At 38.7% G+C, this 14,837-nt stretch overlaps 1 protein-coding gene across 1 annotated transcript; it reads right to left on the minus strand.

Moving 5' to 3' along the window:
• Positions 1–699: 699 nt before the first annotated feature.
• On the minus strand, positions 700–11,479 carry STEAP2 (STEAP family member 2, metalloreductase). Its single transcript, XM_010574453.1, has 4 exons — positions 10,988–11,479; positions 8,809–9,336; positions 7,015–7,179; positions 700–1,003 (listed from the first exon to the last, which is right to left on the minus strand). Exons 1-4 carry the CDS (start codon positions 11,477–11,479, stop codon positions 719–721), a joined length of 1,470 nt encoding a protein of 489 aa, XP_010572755.1. The 3' UTR covers positions 700–718.
• Between the last annotated feature and the right edge of the window lie 3,358 nt (positions 11,480–14,837).

The following is a 14,837-nucleotide window of genomic DNA, read 5'->3' on the forward strand; positions in this document are numbered from 1 at the left end:
GTATAACACTATTTTGTATTTTCATTGTATGATATATGGAAATAAAGAGATGCCAAATGTCTAAAATCCTATGTGAGACTGAAAAAAATGACCCTGCTAGTACAATACCATTTGCTTACAAGATCTACAATTACACCATAATTGAAACTAGTTTTGCATATTAAAATCATGGAATAGTGTAAAACCACACGAAAATACATATACTGTACATGTGCAATACATTATTACAAATTAATTTAAGTTGTTTCAAAACCTGATTATTTCCTAAATTATTAACTCTATTAGTATATATTCTGAACTCATCAACCCAGAAGTGTGGTTAAAACCAGAGTTAAAAATAAAAGAAACACTGCCCAGAAAATGTGTTATTAATAAATAGCACTCTGACACATATGCTCTAAGTCAAAGAAATATCTGGAAAGCATGGTTATAATAAAATACTGTTGTGATATAACTGTGCAAAGGAGCATTAAAAAATTCTGATTTCATAATTATCTGCCCTCTGTAATTCAAAACAAAAATATTTTTGTAGTTACCTGAAGTAGTAGTCTTCAGTAATGAATCTCTCTTAGTTTGGTTGAGAGCTTGTACTATATGCCAAGCAAGTCCATAGTGACTTTACTCATACTTAACTAAACTCCTAAAAATACAAGTTTATGACAAAAAAAAACCCCAAACTAAACATCTACAACAGTGCTAAACAAATATTAGTCTATCATCACATCACAGTTATCCTTTCTGGGGAGAGATGTGGAACAGACCCACTTGCTTCTTCTATAACATGGCTTTTCTCCCATCCTCTTCGAATTCTCCTCAGTTTCCTACTTACACATGGCAAAAGTAAAATGATCTTACCTAGAATTACAATGGAAGGCAGAACAAGGGCAAGAACAAAATTTGGTGGTGTATAAAATCTGTAATACTCTTCTTCAAAAGCTCTTTTCCATCCATAAATCAGTACATGGAAAGTACTTATGAGCAGAGCAACGTATCCAAGTGTAGACTTTGAAAAAAGAGAAAACAGGGAAAAAAGAAGAGATAATAGTACTTGGTCCTTCATCCAACAGCTCTAATCCATTACTTTAACATTTCTATTAGACATCATGTTAAAATCTCTTACCTATACACTATTTAAAATTAGCAATAGGTGGTTTTAAGTTCACATGTTCTGAAAACTACAGACTGAACTGAACACTGATTTATAACATGTCTCTGCTAGCATCTACAGGCCTTAGTCAAAGCTGAAATGAAGATTATGTTTGCCCAAATTCCAAGTACTGGAAGTCAACTTCAGGATATGTATGTGAATAGGGAACAATCCCAGTGAAGTTACTGGAACAACATCAGTTGTGATTGGAAATTAAGTTCCCTGTTTCTTAACTATGAGGCTAGATCACTTCCACAATTCATGATTATGGAACAATGCAGTTCTGCTGGAAGAGACCTGGGCCTAGCACTCCAGATTTTTATCACTCTGAGAGGTGCAGTTTGCTTCTTCCTCACAGTGGCCTACGTCCACTTGTCTGAAGTTAGTGTAAACCATCCCCTACCTTCCTCCATCAACTGTTGCCTACTGATTAATGGAATGTCTGGACTGCAGGACTTGGACATAACGGCACAAGGCAATGATGCAGTTTGTCATGAACAGGTAGTGCCAGATGAAATGTGAAGTAGAAGGTTCCCACAGCACCCTGCAGAAGACCTCTCATCATGTAATCTAGAGCATGCCACAGAAGGTAGTGCTAATAGGGGCCATTCACTGTTTCTGCGAATTTGCCATTTTGAGAACTCTATAGTTGTATTGCTCTGCAGACTTGAGTTAAATGTATTAATGTTGACTTTCCCAAACCATGGTAAAAAAAGACTACTATGCTTTGAATTCTGGTGGTGATCAAATGAAGAAAAACTCTTTTTTGGCCAAAACTAATGTAATGACTAACTTGGTTGGGAAACTTCTGTAGAAAATCAATGAAACAGAGAATGAATATTAAGAAAGGTAACTGGCTACCAAGGTTTGGTTTAATTCCAGCAAACAGAGATGCAAAGAAAAGTGCAGCTTAAGGGTCTATAAGTCTATAATAGTGAAAGAATTAATTCTTTCTACTTCAAGATTAACCAGTTTCCAGGGAAAGGAGAATGTCTGAGCTAATACCATTTGCAAGGATGTAGAGATATAATGGTATAAAAAGGAAAATACTTTTGTTAATTTCTAGAGATTGGTACCATGTGTTTTAACTTGCCAATATTTATGCATTTTTTTGCCAATGGTTTCAGAGCCATGTTGGTACATTTTAGATATACTGCACCCTCTTTTTAAAAAGAACAATTTGCTCTCAAAATATTCTGTAAGAAACAGAACAATCAGACAACCACCTGTGGATATGAAAATGGCATATGCAGTATCTGAACAGAAGTTCTGCTAAGAAATTTGGACAGCAAAAATACTATCAAACCTGATGTTTGAATATGTTATTGCAGTTTTTTGCTAGTATGACTGTCCTGAATTCACTGCTGTTGTATCGCTGCCAGCAGGCAAAAGGGCACAAGTGAATCATATCCCTCATTTCTTCATCAGGCTTACTGATGAGTACTATAACAATTCTTGAAAAAGAAACAGGAGGGAAATGTTATACAGAGTCTTCCTAAATTAAAAAAAAAAATAAATTTAATGCTTATTTAAATTCCATCTGCAAACTACAGTTTTGAGACATCTCTATATGTCTTTCTATCTAATGGTCAAAATGGAAACTAACTAGTATGTCATTTATCACTACATTTTACTAACAGCACAAGAACAAGAAAAACTTATGATGAACCTCTATTAAGTTCTTTTTTGTGCCCTGTTGAAAGTTGCCATATGATTCTTTGAAGTGTTGGTAGGGCATGTGCTAGTATGTACTGGACCGTTTCAACCACTCATCTAAAAATCTAACATAGACAGTCCTATAGGAGCTTCTGTCAGCTACTGATGGTATTTCTTTCTACCAGGCCCTTAATTGCTGTATTTCTGTGCTGTACTTTTAACAGTAATAACACTGCTTAGCTAGAAAGAGGATGTCCTCCACACAACTTAGCATTCTGCAGTCTTTGGCTTGTTTAGTCAGGGCATATCTGCACTAGAAAGTTCCATTAAGAGCATTTATCCTAGCTCACAGGTACCGACAATGACTTTTCCAGAAGTACAAGCAAGACTGGCTGCCTTTGCTACTTAAATAAAACCCCACTGCAAGAGGCTGTGTCAGTACAAAACTTCTGTGTTTGTTATAAAGACATGATTCTTCAGTATCTGCAAATGTTCAAAGACTACAGCAATGGCTGTACAGTAGTAAAATGAGGAAACTCAGAACCGACTGAAACAGGCTTGGACAAAAAGACATAAGCTAGTGCAGGAAAAGGCACTGCTGGGCAGCTGAACAGTAAAAATAAAATCAGTTGGTAGCACTGGATCATACTACAAATCTTGGGCAGCGGTAGTGTCAGAAAGCCATATTCCAAAGTTGACCGTCCCTATGGATTTATTTGAGAAATAAATGATGATTGTGCTGTGGGAGTTATTAATTGCTAGAAAGCAATCTGTTTAATACTGGAAAGGTGAGAGAGCTGCTATCATTCAGGTATGCAAGGTTATTTTCTTCTGCACAAGTTTAAGACTGGACCATGTGGAGGAGGGAATACAGGGATTAGAGACAATGGATTTCCTGAAATGTCATTACGCTTCAGATGGAATATACATGTTGTGTTTCTGTCATCCTTTCCTGGCTTCTTAAGACACAAAAAGAAAGGGATGAATGTGTTTACAAGAGCTGGAAGATCACTTACACTGATGTTACCACAGGGAGGCCAGGAGAGGCACAGGATGCTCACTTCTTTAAGAGCACTTTAAGAGGACTTTTGCAAACAGCAAGAAGGGATACTTTTTCTTCACTGGTAAATTCACATTGGTGAGTGGTAGCAATATCAGTTGTAAGTCTTGGGAACCCTCTGCCTAGGCTCTAGGATGGCTGCTGGGAAAAGGGGAGGAACAACTTTGGTTGCTTTGCTTCCTTATCTTCCATAATACTGTGTTTCCTGGAAGCTGAGTTAATAGATAAGCACATTTCCTATGGACTCCCCAATCTTTTAGCTTTTTTCTAAGTCTCCCCTGTTTTGTTTCTTTTCCTTCCTGGTCAAGTCAGTTTTTTAGCCAATGTGGGAGATTCCCAGCCAAGGCCACTGATAAACTGGACAAACTGGCATTGTTTGGGGCAAACAAAAAAATGGTAAAGGAGTGGAAAAATGCAGGAGAAAAATCCCTGAAATGTTACCAGGAAGATGTACATATATAGAGACACAGATCTGCTGTGGGACAAATCTGCTTCAGGTATTTCTACCTTCACAATGGTCGAGTAATTCCAAGCAATTTACATATAGAAAAGGTATTTTCCAAGGCTTACATTTATGCAATGTATACTTCAGACTCCCCCAGTAACAGGATATTGCTAAACTTATAAACAGGCTGTAGCAATTCTGACTGGAATCTTAGCCGTAAACTTGCTAAATGCTTGGGCCTCATTCTTCTTTACTCTGGGGGAAAAGTATCCTATTCTTGTGGGAGAACCAAGGCATGGAAGACCTTCCTCAAAGTGTGTGTGCAAGAAAAGTTTAGCAATACTTTCTCCAAAAAACTTTAGGATTGTGCTAGCAGACAAAAGGAATGTCTATAAAAAGATCAGCTTCCTACTACACAAATGGCAGATTTGCACTGATTGTTGCTAACAAACATAAAGCTCAGCTTTCAAAGCCAGCCTGCTCTGTCCATTACCACTTTGCGTGATGTGCTTTGGACTTGAACTCTTAGACTGGAAAACAAAAGCAGCAGCCATTTATACTTACATTATGTATTTACAGTTTAACTTCCTTCAGAAGACTGAAGGACACAGTGCAGCACTACTTGCAGACAACATTCTCCATTTCCATGTATTTTACATGAACACTCAAGGACTGGTTTCAATAAATGTCTTTTTCTGTTTGCAGTGTGTTGGTTTAGGTTAGTTATTATGCCTGCTCTGATAAAATACAAATTCTTTTATATTTCTTGCCCATGTCTACCATTGTTCCTTATCCAAATATGTTTAGAAGATAAAAAGAAGGAAGTGGTGTTTAAGAAAACCGATGTATTAGTTTATCAGCCACAGCTTCTTCCCTGTTTCTTTCCTCAGTAAGCTCCAACTTTGGGTCATGTTAAGATGCCTGCAAAATTTCATGTTAAATTTCCATCATCTAGGATCTCCTACTGAGCAAACTCTTCATCACTGTCTCATTCTGTGGCTCCTCCATCTGGATGTTATGAGTGTTTCTCTCTCAATCATGGTGAAGTAATCAGATATTTCTGTACAGTGGTCAGCTCTGTACTGCAGCAACTCCCAAGTTTTCTGCTGGTCTCTTAGCTCCTGGTAGGGCTGACCACATCCATACCGTGAGGGAGTGAGCAGAGCCTGCACTGCTTCTCCTCTCAAAGTCCTTTTCCCTTGATCAAGCAGCCTGGAATTTTTGGGGCTGCTGACACCTGTGTTGTGAAACCAGGCTCAGTAAGGTGGAGGCATCTCCAAAATAATTGGGGATATCAAAGACAGCAATGATTTCTGAGCAAAAACATTCACAACCAGCATTTCTTTACAGTATTAGGAAGACTGTGGTGGAGGTCTGTTTGAGCCACTGTAGGTAGGGGTGATGCTGCTCAGGGCTTGTACTACTGGAACAGTCTATACTGTATATGTTAAAAATTTGTTAATCCTAAACTCAGATTTTCCTAGTAGGACTCAAGACTGAGTATGTTTTAGCAGTAAAACTCTTTAGAAGAGGCCAGACTCTTATTTTGATGAAACTGTTTACTATGATAAGCAAGCAATACTATGTTGTTCTCAGTGGAAAGTGCTGAGGTAAGAAACTGTCCGAGTGTGCTGACTGACTGATTCTTCACCTGTCAGATGCAAAACAAGTTCAGCAATTATTGTGGCAAATCAGCTGAGATTCAGGACTAAAGCTAGAGACATACTGCTCTTCCCAGACAAAAAAACCCCAGCACTGAGATGTTGGGCTAATAGGTCCACTTTGTCCCCCTGACTTAGAGAAGATTGAGAAAATTAAGTTCAAATTCACTTCAACATATTGTACTTCAGTAGAAGAAAAATATAAAAGACAGTAAGTATTATGATGTTTTATCAGTTCTACTTGCATACTGGGTACAGTGAAGCTTGTGCAGAAATGCAGACTCCTTTTACTTTAGTGAGAGATCACTGGAAGTCTGTTTTCTGATTGAATAAAGCAAGAGGACTTTTTTGAAGGACAAGTAACTAAATAAAGAACAACTTACTTACATCCTGAGAAGTAATAAATGACAAAGTACCTTTAATCATCATTAACTGAAAGGAAATTTTTATTAGTTCAATATTTTTTGTGACTAAAAATTACAAATTATCATAATTAATTACCACTACCAGTTCTCTTCAGCATGTAATGCAGTATCAACTGTAACATACCTCCAGAGCAAACAACTTGTTCCCAATCAAATTCCTCAAAATACTGACAGATTATTCATTAAAGTTCGTAATTATTTAGATTTGGAACTATTTGACTTTATTTACAGGGGAAATAACTGCAGTAAATATGACACAATAAAAAATGACCTTATAGACACATCAGTTTGTCCAAATTTATCTAATTTGAATTTAGCAAGAAATTCTAACAATGGAAAAGGAATAGATTAGTGCTCATTTGGTCTTAGCTATGTTGGTTATTTAAGACCAAGAAGTGTAAAACGTAAATTCCTGTTCTAACACTCATGAAATGCTTAACGTGCCTTCATGGTAATATATCTGCTGAGTAAGGCTATGTTTTTTTATTAACTTAGCAGAGCGAGGGAAAAAAAAAGTTCTCATCATATTGCAAAGTGCTTTTGTTCATCATCATCACCACCATAATCATCATAAGAATTCTTATAAACAGCAAAACCCGCTTATTTAAAAAGTAACACACCTGAATAAAACTGAACTCTCTCCAGTTTAAGGCATTGTTTACTGAAGGGATGGAAGTTACTGCCAGTAAAGAAAGCAATCCAAGGCTCATTATTCCAAAGGAGATATACATTTCAATTCGCCACACTTCTTCCTCATTCCAAGAATTTTCAACATTGGCGTGAACCTGATGAAAGAGCAGAAAGGAAGCACTTTATTCTACAGAATATTAAAAATACCAACAGAAGTTATTTTGCTGAGTAAAAGTCTACAGTCACAGGACAACTATAAAACGGGGTCAAATATTTCAGAGGTTTCCTCATGTCTTGGAGAAAACCAACTATTTCCTTACTGCTGGTATTGGCTCTGGTTAGATTAAAAATATGTTAAACATGGAAACTTAGATGAGTTGTTAAAATAAAATGTAACATTATATACTATTCATAACAATTACGTTATAAAAACAGATAGATCTGTGCATTCCTGTACACTGTATAAAAGTAGCCATGTTCTTCAGACCCTGGAAACTTAAATTCTATAACATAAACTGGGTAAACCTGCAACTTGGTTTTAGTTTGTTACATTTAGAAATAGTTTAGCATCATTTCCTGTTTTTTGCTTCAGCTCCCTATGCTGAGTCCAAGTTATTTTGCCTCTTTCACTGCTGACATCAGATACATCCAAAATTGGTCTCTTTGGAGAGCTTTACCAGAAAAAAAAATAACTCAGGTCCTTAACAATTAAGAAGCCTGGATATTCAATTATTTTCCCACTTCCAGGTAAACTATTGTGATATGGCATGTTTTGAAAGAGGTTCACTAGGAATGTTAGCAAGTGAGAGTTTTACAATATTATTAAAACAAGATAATTTCTTAGTAAAAGTATCAGTGGGTCCTTTACTAAGTGTGAACAATTACAGTTTCTTCCTGCCTTTTACAGTTTTGCTCTTCCTGCCTTTCTCTTAAGTTCAATTTTTCATGCTAACCTTTTTAGAATTTGTGGACCCAATGCCTGTTACTTTGTTCCATTTGATTTGATTCCTTAGTTTGCTTTTCTTTCTGTTCCATCACACCTCTCTTTCCTGCAGATTTTATGTGCTGAATGACAATGCCTCTTTTCTGGCAATGCTGCTTTTCTGCCACTTTAAAGGTGACAATAAGCTACCACACTGACAGACAGAAGCATCAGACCCTCTTCTAAAGGATGACAGATTTGTCAGAGATTGTTTCAGGGTTATGCAAGATCAATTGCTCCTGGGAACTGAGTCAATCTCTATTGTCTGTAATAGATGATGTTTGCAGAATTTTTAATGAATAAAATATTTTTACCACTGGTCCAAAATGTTACAAAGTAACAGCATTTTCAATTTGTAAAAACAGATTCATCCGCAAGCATTATTACAGTATCTACCCTTATACTTTTCACACTTTTAAACACACAATATACATACTTCACCCATATGTTGTCTCTCTATGTATATAGGAACATACCTCAGAAGTTTCCTGCTGTTGCTCCTGTCCTGTCTATCCTGCATTCTCCTTGTGTACATTACTATCAATCATGGATTCAAGTAGGACACATCCTTGATTCCCCCTATCGCACAAACATGACTGCAGCTTGACCCACGAGGTGAGCACAATGCACAGATGTTTCTTTTAGTCTCCCTTCTTATTCAGCACTAGCTAAGCATAAGATAACCCATAACATTCTCTGCTGAAAACAGTGGAACAGATTAAGAAAACATATATATTGTATTCATGAGCCATACACATACAGCCAAGGCATTTTTAACTCACTGAACTTAAGATTGACTTACCTGTTGATATGCCATATTGAGGAACAAGTATCGCTCCGATCTCCTCATAGGTAAGCAGAGGCTATATGCCACATGCACTGTTGCAAAGAAAAAACTGAGCAGTCCAAGCTGCTTTCGACACTGGAGCCAGTTGTCCAGCCAAGGTGGAAATCGCCTATACTTAGTACCATAGTAAAGCTGGTAAGCAGCTGCAATAAGTCCTGATAAATACACTAGAGAAAGTAAAGTGATAGCAACAATTGGTAGAGTCTTGTTCACGATCTCAATGGGGATCTTGTAAAAGTCACTCTGCTGATTTCTCACATATGGATGGATTACATCTCTGATGAAGGAATAAATGAAGAAAAACGTTGCCAGGCTAATGGCAATCACTACAGGCCCTTTCCACAGTGTGAACAGTCGCAGAGGTAAGTTTTCAATCTCCCTTGAAGATGACAATGCCCCCAAATCAATAGGAATAAAACTGAGCTGACGGGCAAGCTCAATAACTTGATGGCGAGCCTGAACATTGTTACTGCATATATAGACCTGTTGGGAAAGTCAAGTGAATTGTCTGCAGTCAGAGAAAGAGACTCAATGGTTAAAAATAAAAAACCACCACCACAAAAACCCCTTAAGGGCCTCCAGGTCAAAACCACTACTGCTAAAACTGTACAGTGTTATTCCAGCTTATAACACCAAGATGAGAATGAAATCACACACAAATGCAGCCGAAATGACAATATGCACACTGATTTAGCAACAGAATAACCAAAACAAAATTGGCTTTTTCTTGGGAGTTAATAATGAGTTGGCTGTGGGATGCCCTGGTAATCTGCATACTGAAACCTCCCACAGTGAAATGTCTGCAGGACTGGATTGAACTTGAAACAATGGCTAAAAGCATTTCAGAAAATCACGAGTCTCTCAAAAATACAGGAATCTTGAATGATGACTGTAGTATAAACAGAATGAAAAGCAGAGAACTGTGTAATCTCTCCATGTATAACAATTTTACCTTAATTTCACAATCCAGATTTCTGCAAAAATTGAATGTTTAACAGAAAAGACAAAAACTAGCAGATAAATAAGAACTCCTTTGAAAGACCAGTTATTCCATAGTGGAGGAAATGCACTGCTACAAAGTACTTTAAAGTTCCTTTAAAATTTACAATGGGCCATAGTTTGCCAAACACTGTTTGCTGATCATCTGCATTAGAGTAAACATGATCTGTTTTGACAGAGTTAATTACTTATAGTGCAGTGGTATTCTGAAAGGGGGTAAAAATAATACGGTAAGGTTATTTTTAAAATTCTGCTAATTCTGTATCAATTGCATTCCATTTAAAATCTACCTGAAGTGTCAAAAAACTCAATTTAGTCTCCAGTGTTCACGTTACACAAGTCATTTCTCATGTATTTCTCAGAGTTCATAAAGCCATGAAGGACTGGGTTCTTGCATAGGCTTAAATCCTTTGTATCACTTCAGCAAAGCATGAAAAACATAAAGCTGCCTTTTCTATACGCAGGATGGATTTGGGGAACATACTGGAAAGGAATTTGAACATGATGTTCCCAAGCAGTCCTGGATAAAATGAATGATCACTTAGAAACATATGTGCCTCCTTCTGTTTCTTCATATTTATGATCTTAGGGCATTTTAAAAGCTAGATAATTTATTTCGTTCTTTCATTCACTGTTACGTTGAATGCAAACATTTTTAGAACAGCTGACTCCTGAGCCCTGGGATCAGGACCTCAGATTTCTGTGCATCTCTTTCAATAGTTCACCCCATCTAAACCAATACTAAAACTAAAATATACTGGGAAAGACTGCCTCTATCCTTGTATAGAGCACAACGATAAAAATTAACGTATTTCCTACAGAAGACATTAATACCCAACTCTTCTCCTCTGTCTGTAGTCATCTAAAGGTCAGCTGTCTAGTCTAAGCTAGTATCCACATGTCCTCTACAATCTTTAAAGATAAACAGGCACCCCAGGGGACAATTTGGATGCAATGAGATCCCATACAGTGGGACAAACTAGACTCCGGAAGTTTTTTAACTTAAACTAAAGGCCCAACATTTTAGGTACGTTATGTCAGGCAGGATGAATCCCATGAGTTCTGGCTGCTTACATTCAGTTCCTGTCATTTTCATCTTACAAAAAAGTTAAATTAATACAAATATAACATTTACCTGTCTGCTGGCATCCTTTGGTCCTAACTGCAGTGACCAAGCTGAAACGACATTGAATCCTTTGACAATCAGGGAATCTGGGAAAAGCGATGCCAAATACTCTGCATTGGAGTCCGGATATTGGTCTACTCTTGTATTATTGCTGACATCAATCAGAATTTTACCAGTGAGTAAATGTTTGAGGTCCCACAAAGAGGCGTAATGTTCTCTGTGTATGGCTACAAAAATTATGTTTGTTTTTGTTACTGCATCTTCATGGTGAGTGACATCAACCACATGGGGAAAGAACTCAGCAGCAAGTTTAGGGTTTCTGCTTCCTACAACCACGTGGTACCCGCATCTGATAAGTCTAATCGTCAATGACTTAGCAAAGTCTCCACTTCCAATGATGCCTATTGTGATCTTACTGGCATCCTTGATGCCATTGGCAACATTTGGTAGAAAAGTTTCATTGAGGTTCTTAGGACTTCCCATCATAGAGATTGATTCCATACTTCCAAGACACCAGACCTACAATGATTTCTTTGGGGGGGGGAGGGAAGAGAAAAAAGAGAAAACAACAGAAGGAAAAATGCAGCATCATACAATTTTAGGAGACATCAGAATCTATAAACACCTCTGGGAGCAAAATCTGTGGTTCTAAGTTTCTTGTTATATTTTCTCCTTAATAAAGTATGTGCTAATCAATGTTGTCTTGCAATGAGTCACTAATACAAGGAGAAACATAAAATACTTCAATAATACAGTTACAGAATTAAATGATAATTTTTTCCATCTTCTCCTATTCCCTATCTTCCACTGCCCTGGAATACTGGACCACAAGATAAGCTTGTGCTCCTGAAACTAATGGTCAATGGAATAATGAGAAGAAACATGTAAGAAAAACTGGGTAATTACGGAAAATATTAGAAGGTAGAGATAGCTGGCCTGTGGCTGGCATAAGGACAGTGAGTTCATGGAAGCTGAATGCCATTAAAAGCTTAGGCAGGTTATTACCGTGGTATCCTATATTGGCCAGGAAGGAAGGGATGCAAAAGTCTCAAAGCTGCAAATGTCATGGCTAGCACCATGACAGACATCCGACACACTCACCTGTCAGTGTGGGAAATGGATTCATGACCACATGGATCCAATGGCAAAGACAACAAGGGAAATTTGTCAAGACTTATTAATGAAATTACTAATGACACTGCTAGGTCAGACTGCTAGGTCTGGCCATGGATGTATAAGGATTAACTGTGGGTGCAAGGGTAAAGGATTCACGGCCATGGGTCACAGATATGCTTTACAGAATTTTCTGACCAGGCAGAGAAGATAAATCCTGGAGACAAATACATGGGACAGCATTCCACAACAGGAAGAGATAGATTTCATGCAATAATAAAAGGAAAGAGAGTTTTAGGACTCAAATTCAGTGCAGTAAGGGAAGCTTTGAAGAAGAACAGGGGCTAAGGCTCACGGAAAATTAAAAGAAATATTGCTATAGCTTTGGAGAGAAGAGGTCACAGAACTGCAGTAAAACTGTAACAAAGACAAAAAGACATAAAAACCCAACAAAACAAGCCCCAGGAGGGAAGTCTTCACATAAAACCACAGTTATGACCAAAGTGGTTCTGCACTGTAGAACAACGAGTTCTGAAAATGAAGGAAGCAATGAGGAAAGGCAGGCTAAGAAGGAGCAAAGAGAAACCATGAGGTTGCTGTCTTGGGAGCAATCAACAACAGACCACACAGAAAGGAGGAGCTGAATGAACCTCTTCCTGAGCCACCATCCAAGAGCTGATATGATGGTAACTAATCAGAAGTGGGGGACCTTACCCAGCCATCAGCTAGGAATACAGGATGTGTGGTGAACAACCTCCCACAGTTAAAAGTAGCACTGTGTTTCAGAAATTGGAGGAAGCCAGTACAAGAATGGACACTTTTCATTTCAGCTTTGACTAGAACGGAAGAACTCACTGAAACTGGACTGAGACTCTAACGACGGACAATATGTGAAAGTGACCATAAGATCAGTATTCTAAGAAAGATTCTAACAGTGATCTTTCTGGCAGAGGCAGCCCATATAGATTTTTATGCATGCACTGAAAAAACATTTCTTTCTTACCACATGACCTGAAACGTATCTAACACATGACCAAAATACCAGTATTTCCTGTACCATGCTGGGCACACATCCAGGAACATAATAAAAATAGCTGTATTTTGATCAGATGAGAGATATACATCAACTGGATATGACAGAACTTGTATGCTTTCACCATGTGATTACAGAGGCCCATTTCAGTTCATGCCGCGTGACGTGAAGGTGTTGCAAAACTTTGCGATAGAAAGGGAACTGCCATGAGGAAATGGGCTACCAGTACCATTTAACCATACTGCAGCCTACTTTCAGTTTTTGTCCAAAGCATCCTTAGGAGAGTGGGCATCAAGGATTTGGACATGATGAATTATTCTGGCGAGCTGGGCCACTGGCCAAAGTTTCTCACTGCCTGTTCTAATGAAAGTAGAGTGTGAAGAACAGAATAAAACTAACAGACTTCATAAAAAACCATCAGGGAATAGGCAGACATGACTCTTGGGCAAATAATCTAAGAGATAGAAGAGATCAGAGAGCTGGCAGTTACTGAAAGGGACTATATTAAATGCACAATAGCAATTCAGAGGAAAGAGGGTGTGTAAGACTCTTATAACTGCATCAGGAGAGCTTTAATGACCTGAAAAATCACACAAAAAGTAAAAAAAAAAAAGGGGGGGGGAGGGTGTGCATGGCTAAGGACAGTATAAAGAGACATATCAGAACAGCAACGGTGAAGGACATAAAGGATGACAAGTAAAGGTTCCATAAATACAATAAAAGACAGAAGGCAAAGTTTATAACTTAGGAGGAAAAGGAAAAAATTACAGGTGACGCAAAGTAGGACAAAGTGTTAAGTGTCTTCTTTATTCCAGCCCTCAGCAGAAAGGTTAACTGTGAAGAGATATTTAATGAAATTCCTTTTATGGGGAGACAGAAGGTGAGGTCAAAGTGGAAAAAAGTAAGTTAAGTGTAAAGGATAAAGTTAAAGGTAAGATAAAGATTTTCAAGTCAGCAGACACTTATGAAATCCACCCTTGATGCTTAAAATGCTGATTGAAGTGACATCTTGAGAACTCAGAGAAGACAAGAGAAGCAGACTAGCACATACCGCTAAAAGAAGGGAGGAGGAAGACTGAGGAAAGCAAAGACTTGTTAGCCTATCTTCAGCCTCTGGACAGATTTTACATCAAGTTACTGAGCAATCAATTTGTAAACAGATGGGAAGCAGATGATAAGAAGTAGCTAAGGCGGGTTGTTCAGGAACAGACTGCAACAAAACCAACCTCCTTTTACAAAATACCTGGCTTCACAGATATAAAAAATAGTAGAAGTGACATAAACTTGACATTTGCCCTTAGATAAGCTAAGAAAACACTACAGAGCTACGTCAGCGAGAAGGTGACACAGATGTGAAAAACTGCTCTTGGAAAAATAACTACTGGAGACGAAAAACAAACAGAGAGCCGGGCAGTCACTGAATCTGCGACCACCCGCTCGGGCGGGAACTTACGGGGCGAGGGCTGAGGCGAGGGGCTGGCTGGACGCGGGGTGCAGGCCGGTGCCCCCTCGGCAGGCTAGCGGGCGGCTGCGCGATGCGGCTGTCCCCCCCAGAGGAGCTCGGCGGGGCCCAGGTCCTGGCCGGCATCTCCAGCTGCAACAACATCGCCCGTGACGAGAGCGGCGACCCTACCGCCTGGCCGGTCGCCGCCCCGGCCGCCCCCGCCCCACCCCCGGGCAAAGGGGGGGCAGCCGCTGCCAGGCCCGGCCGCC

This window comes from Haliaeetus leucocephalus, unplaced genomic scaffold, assembly GCF_000737465.1.
Source record: "Haliaeetus leucocephalus isolate CR32 unplaced genomic scaffold, Haliaeetus_leucocephalus-4.0 Scaffold0, whole genome shotgun sequence".
NCBI classification, from domain to species: domain Eukaryota; kingdom Metazoa; phylum Chordata; class Aves; order Accipitriformes; family Accipitridae; genus Haliaeetus; species Haliaeetus leucocephalus.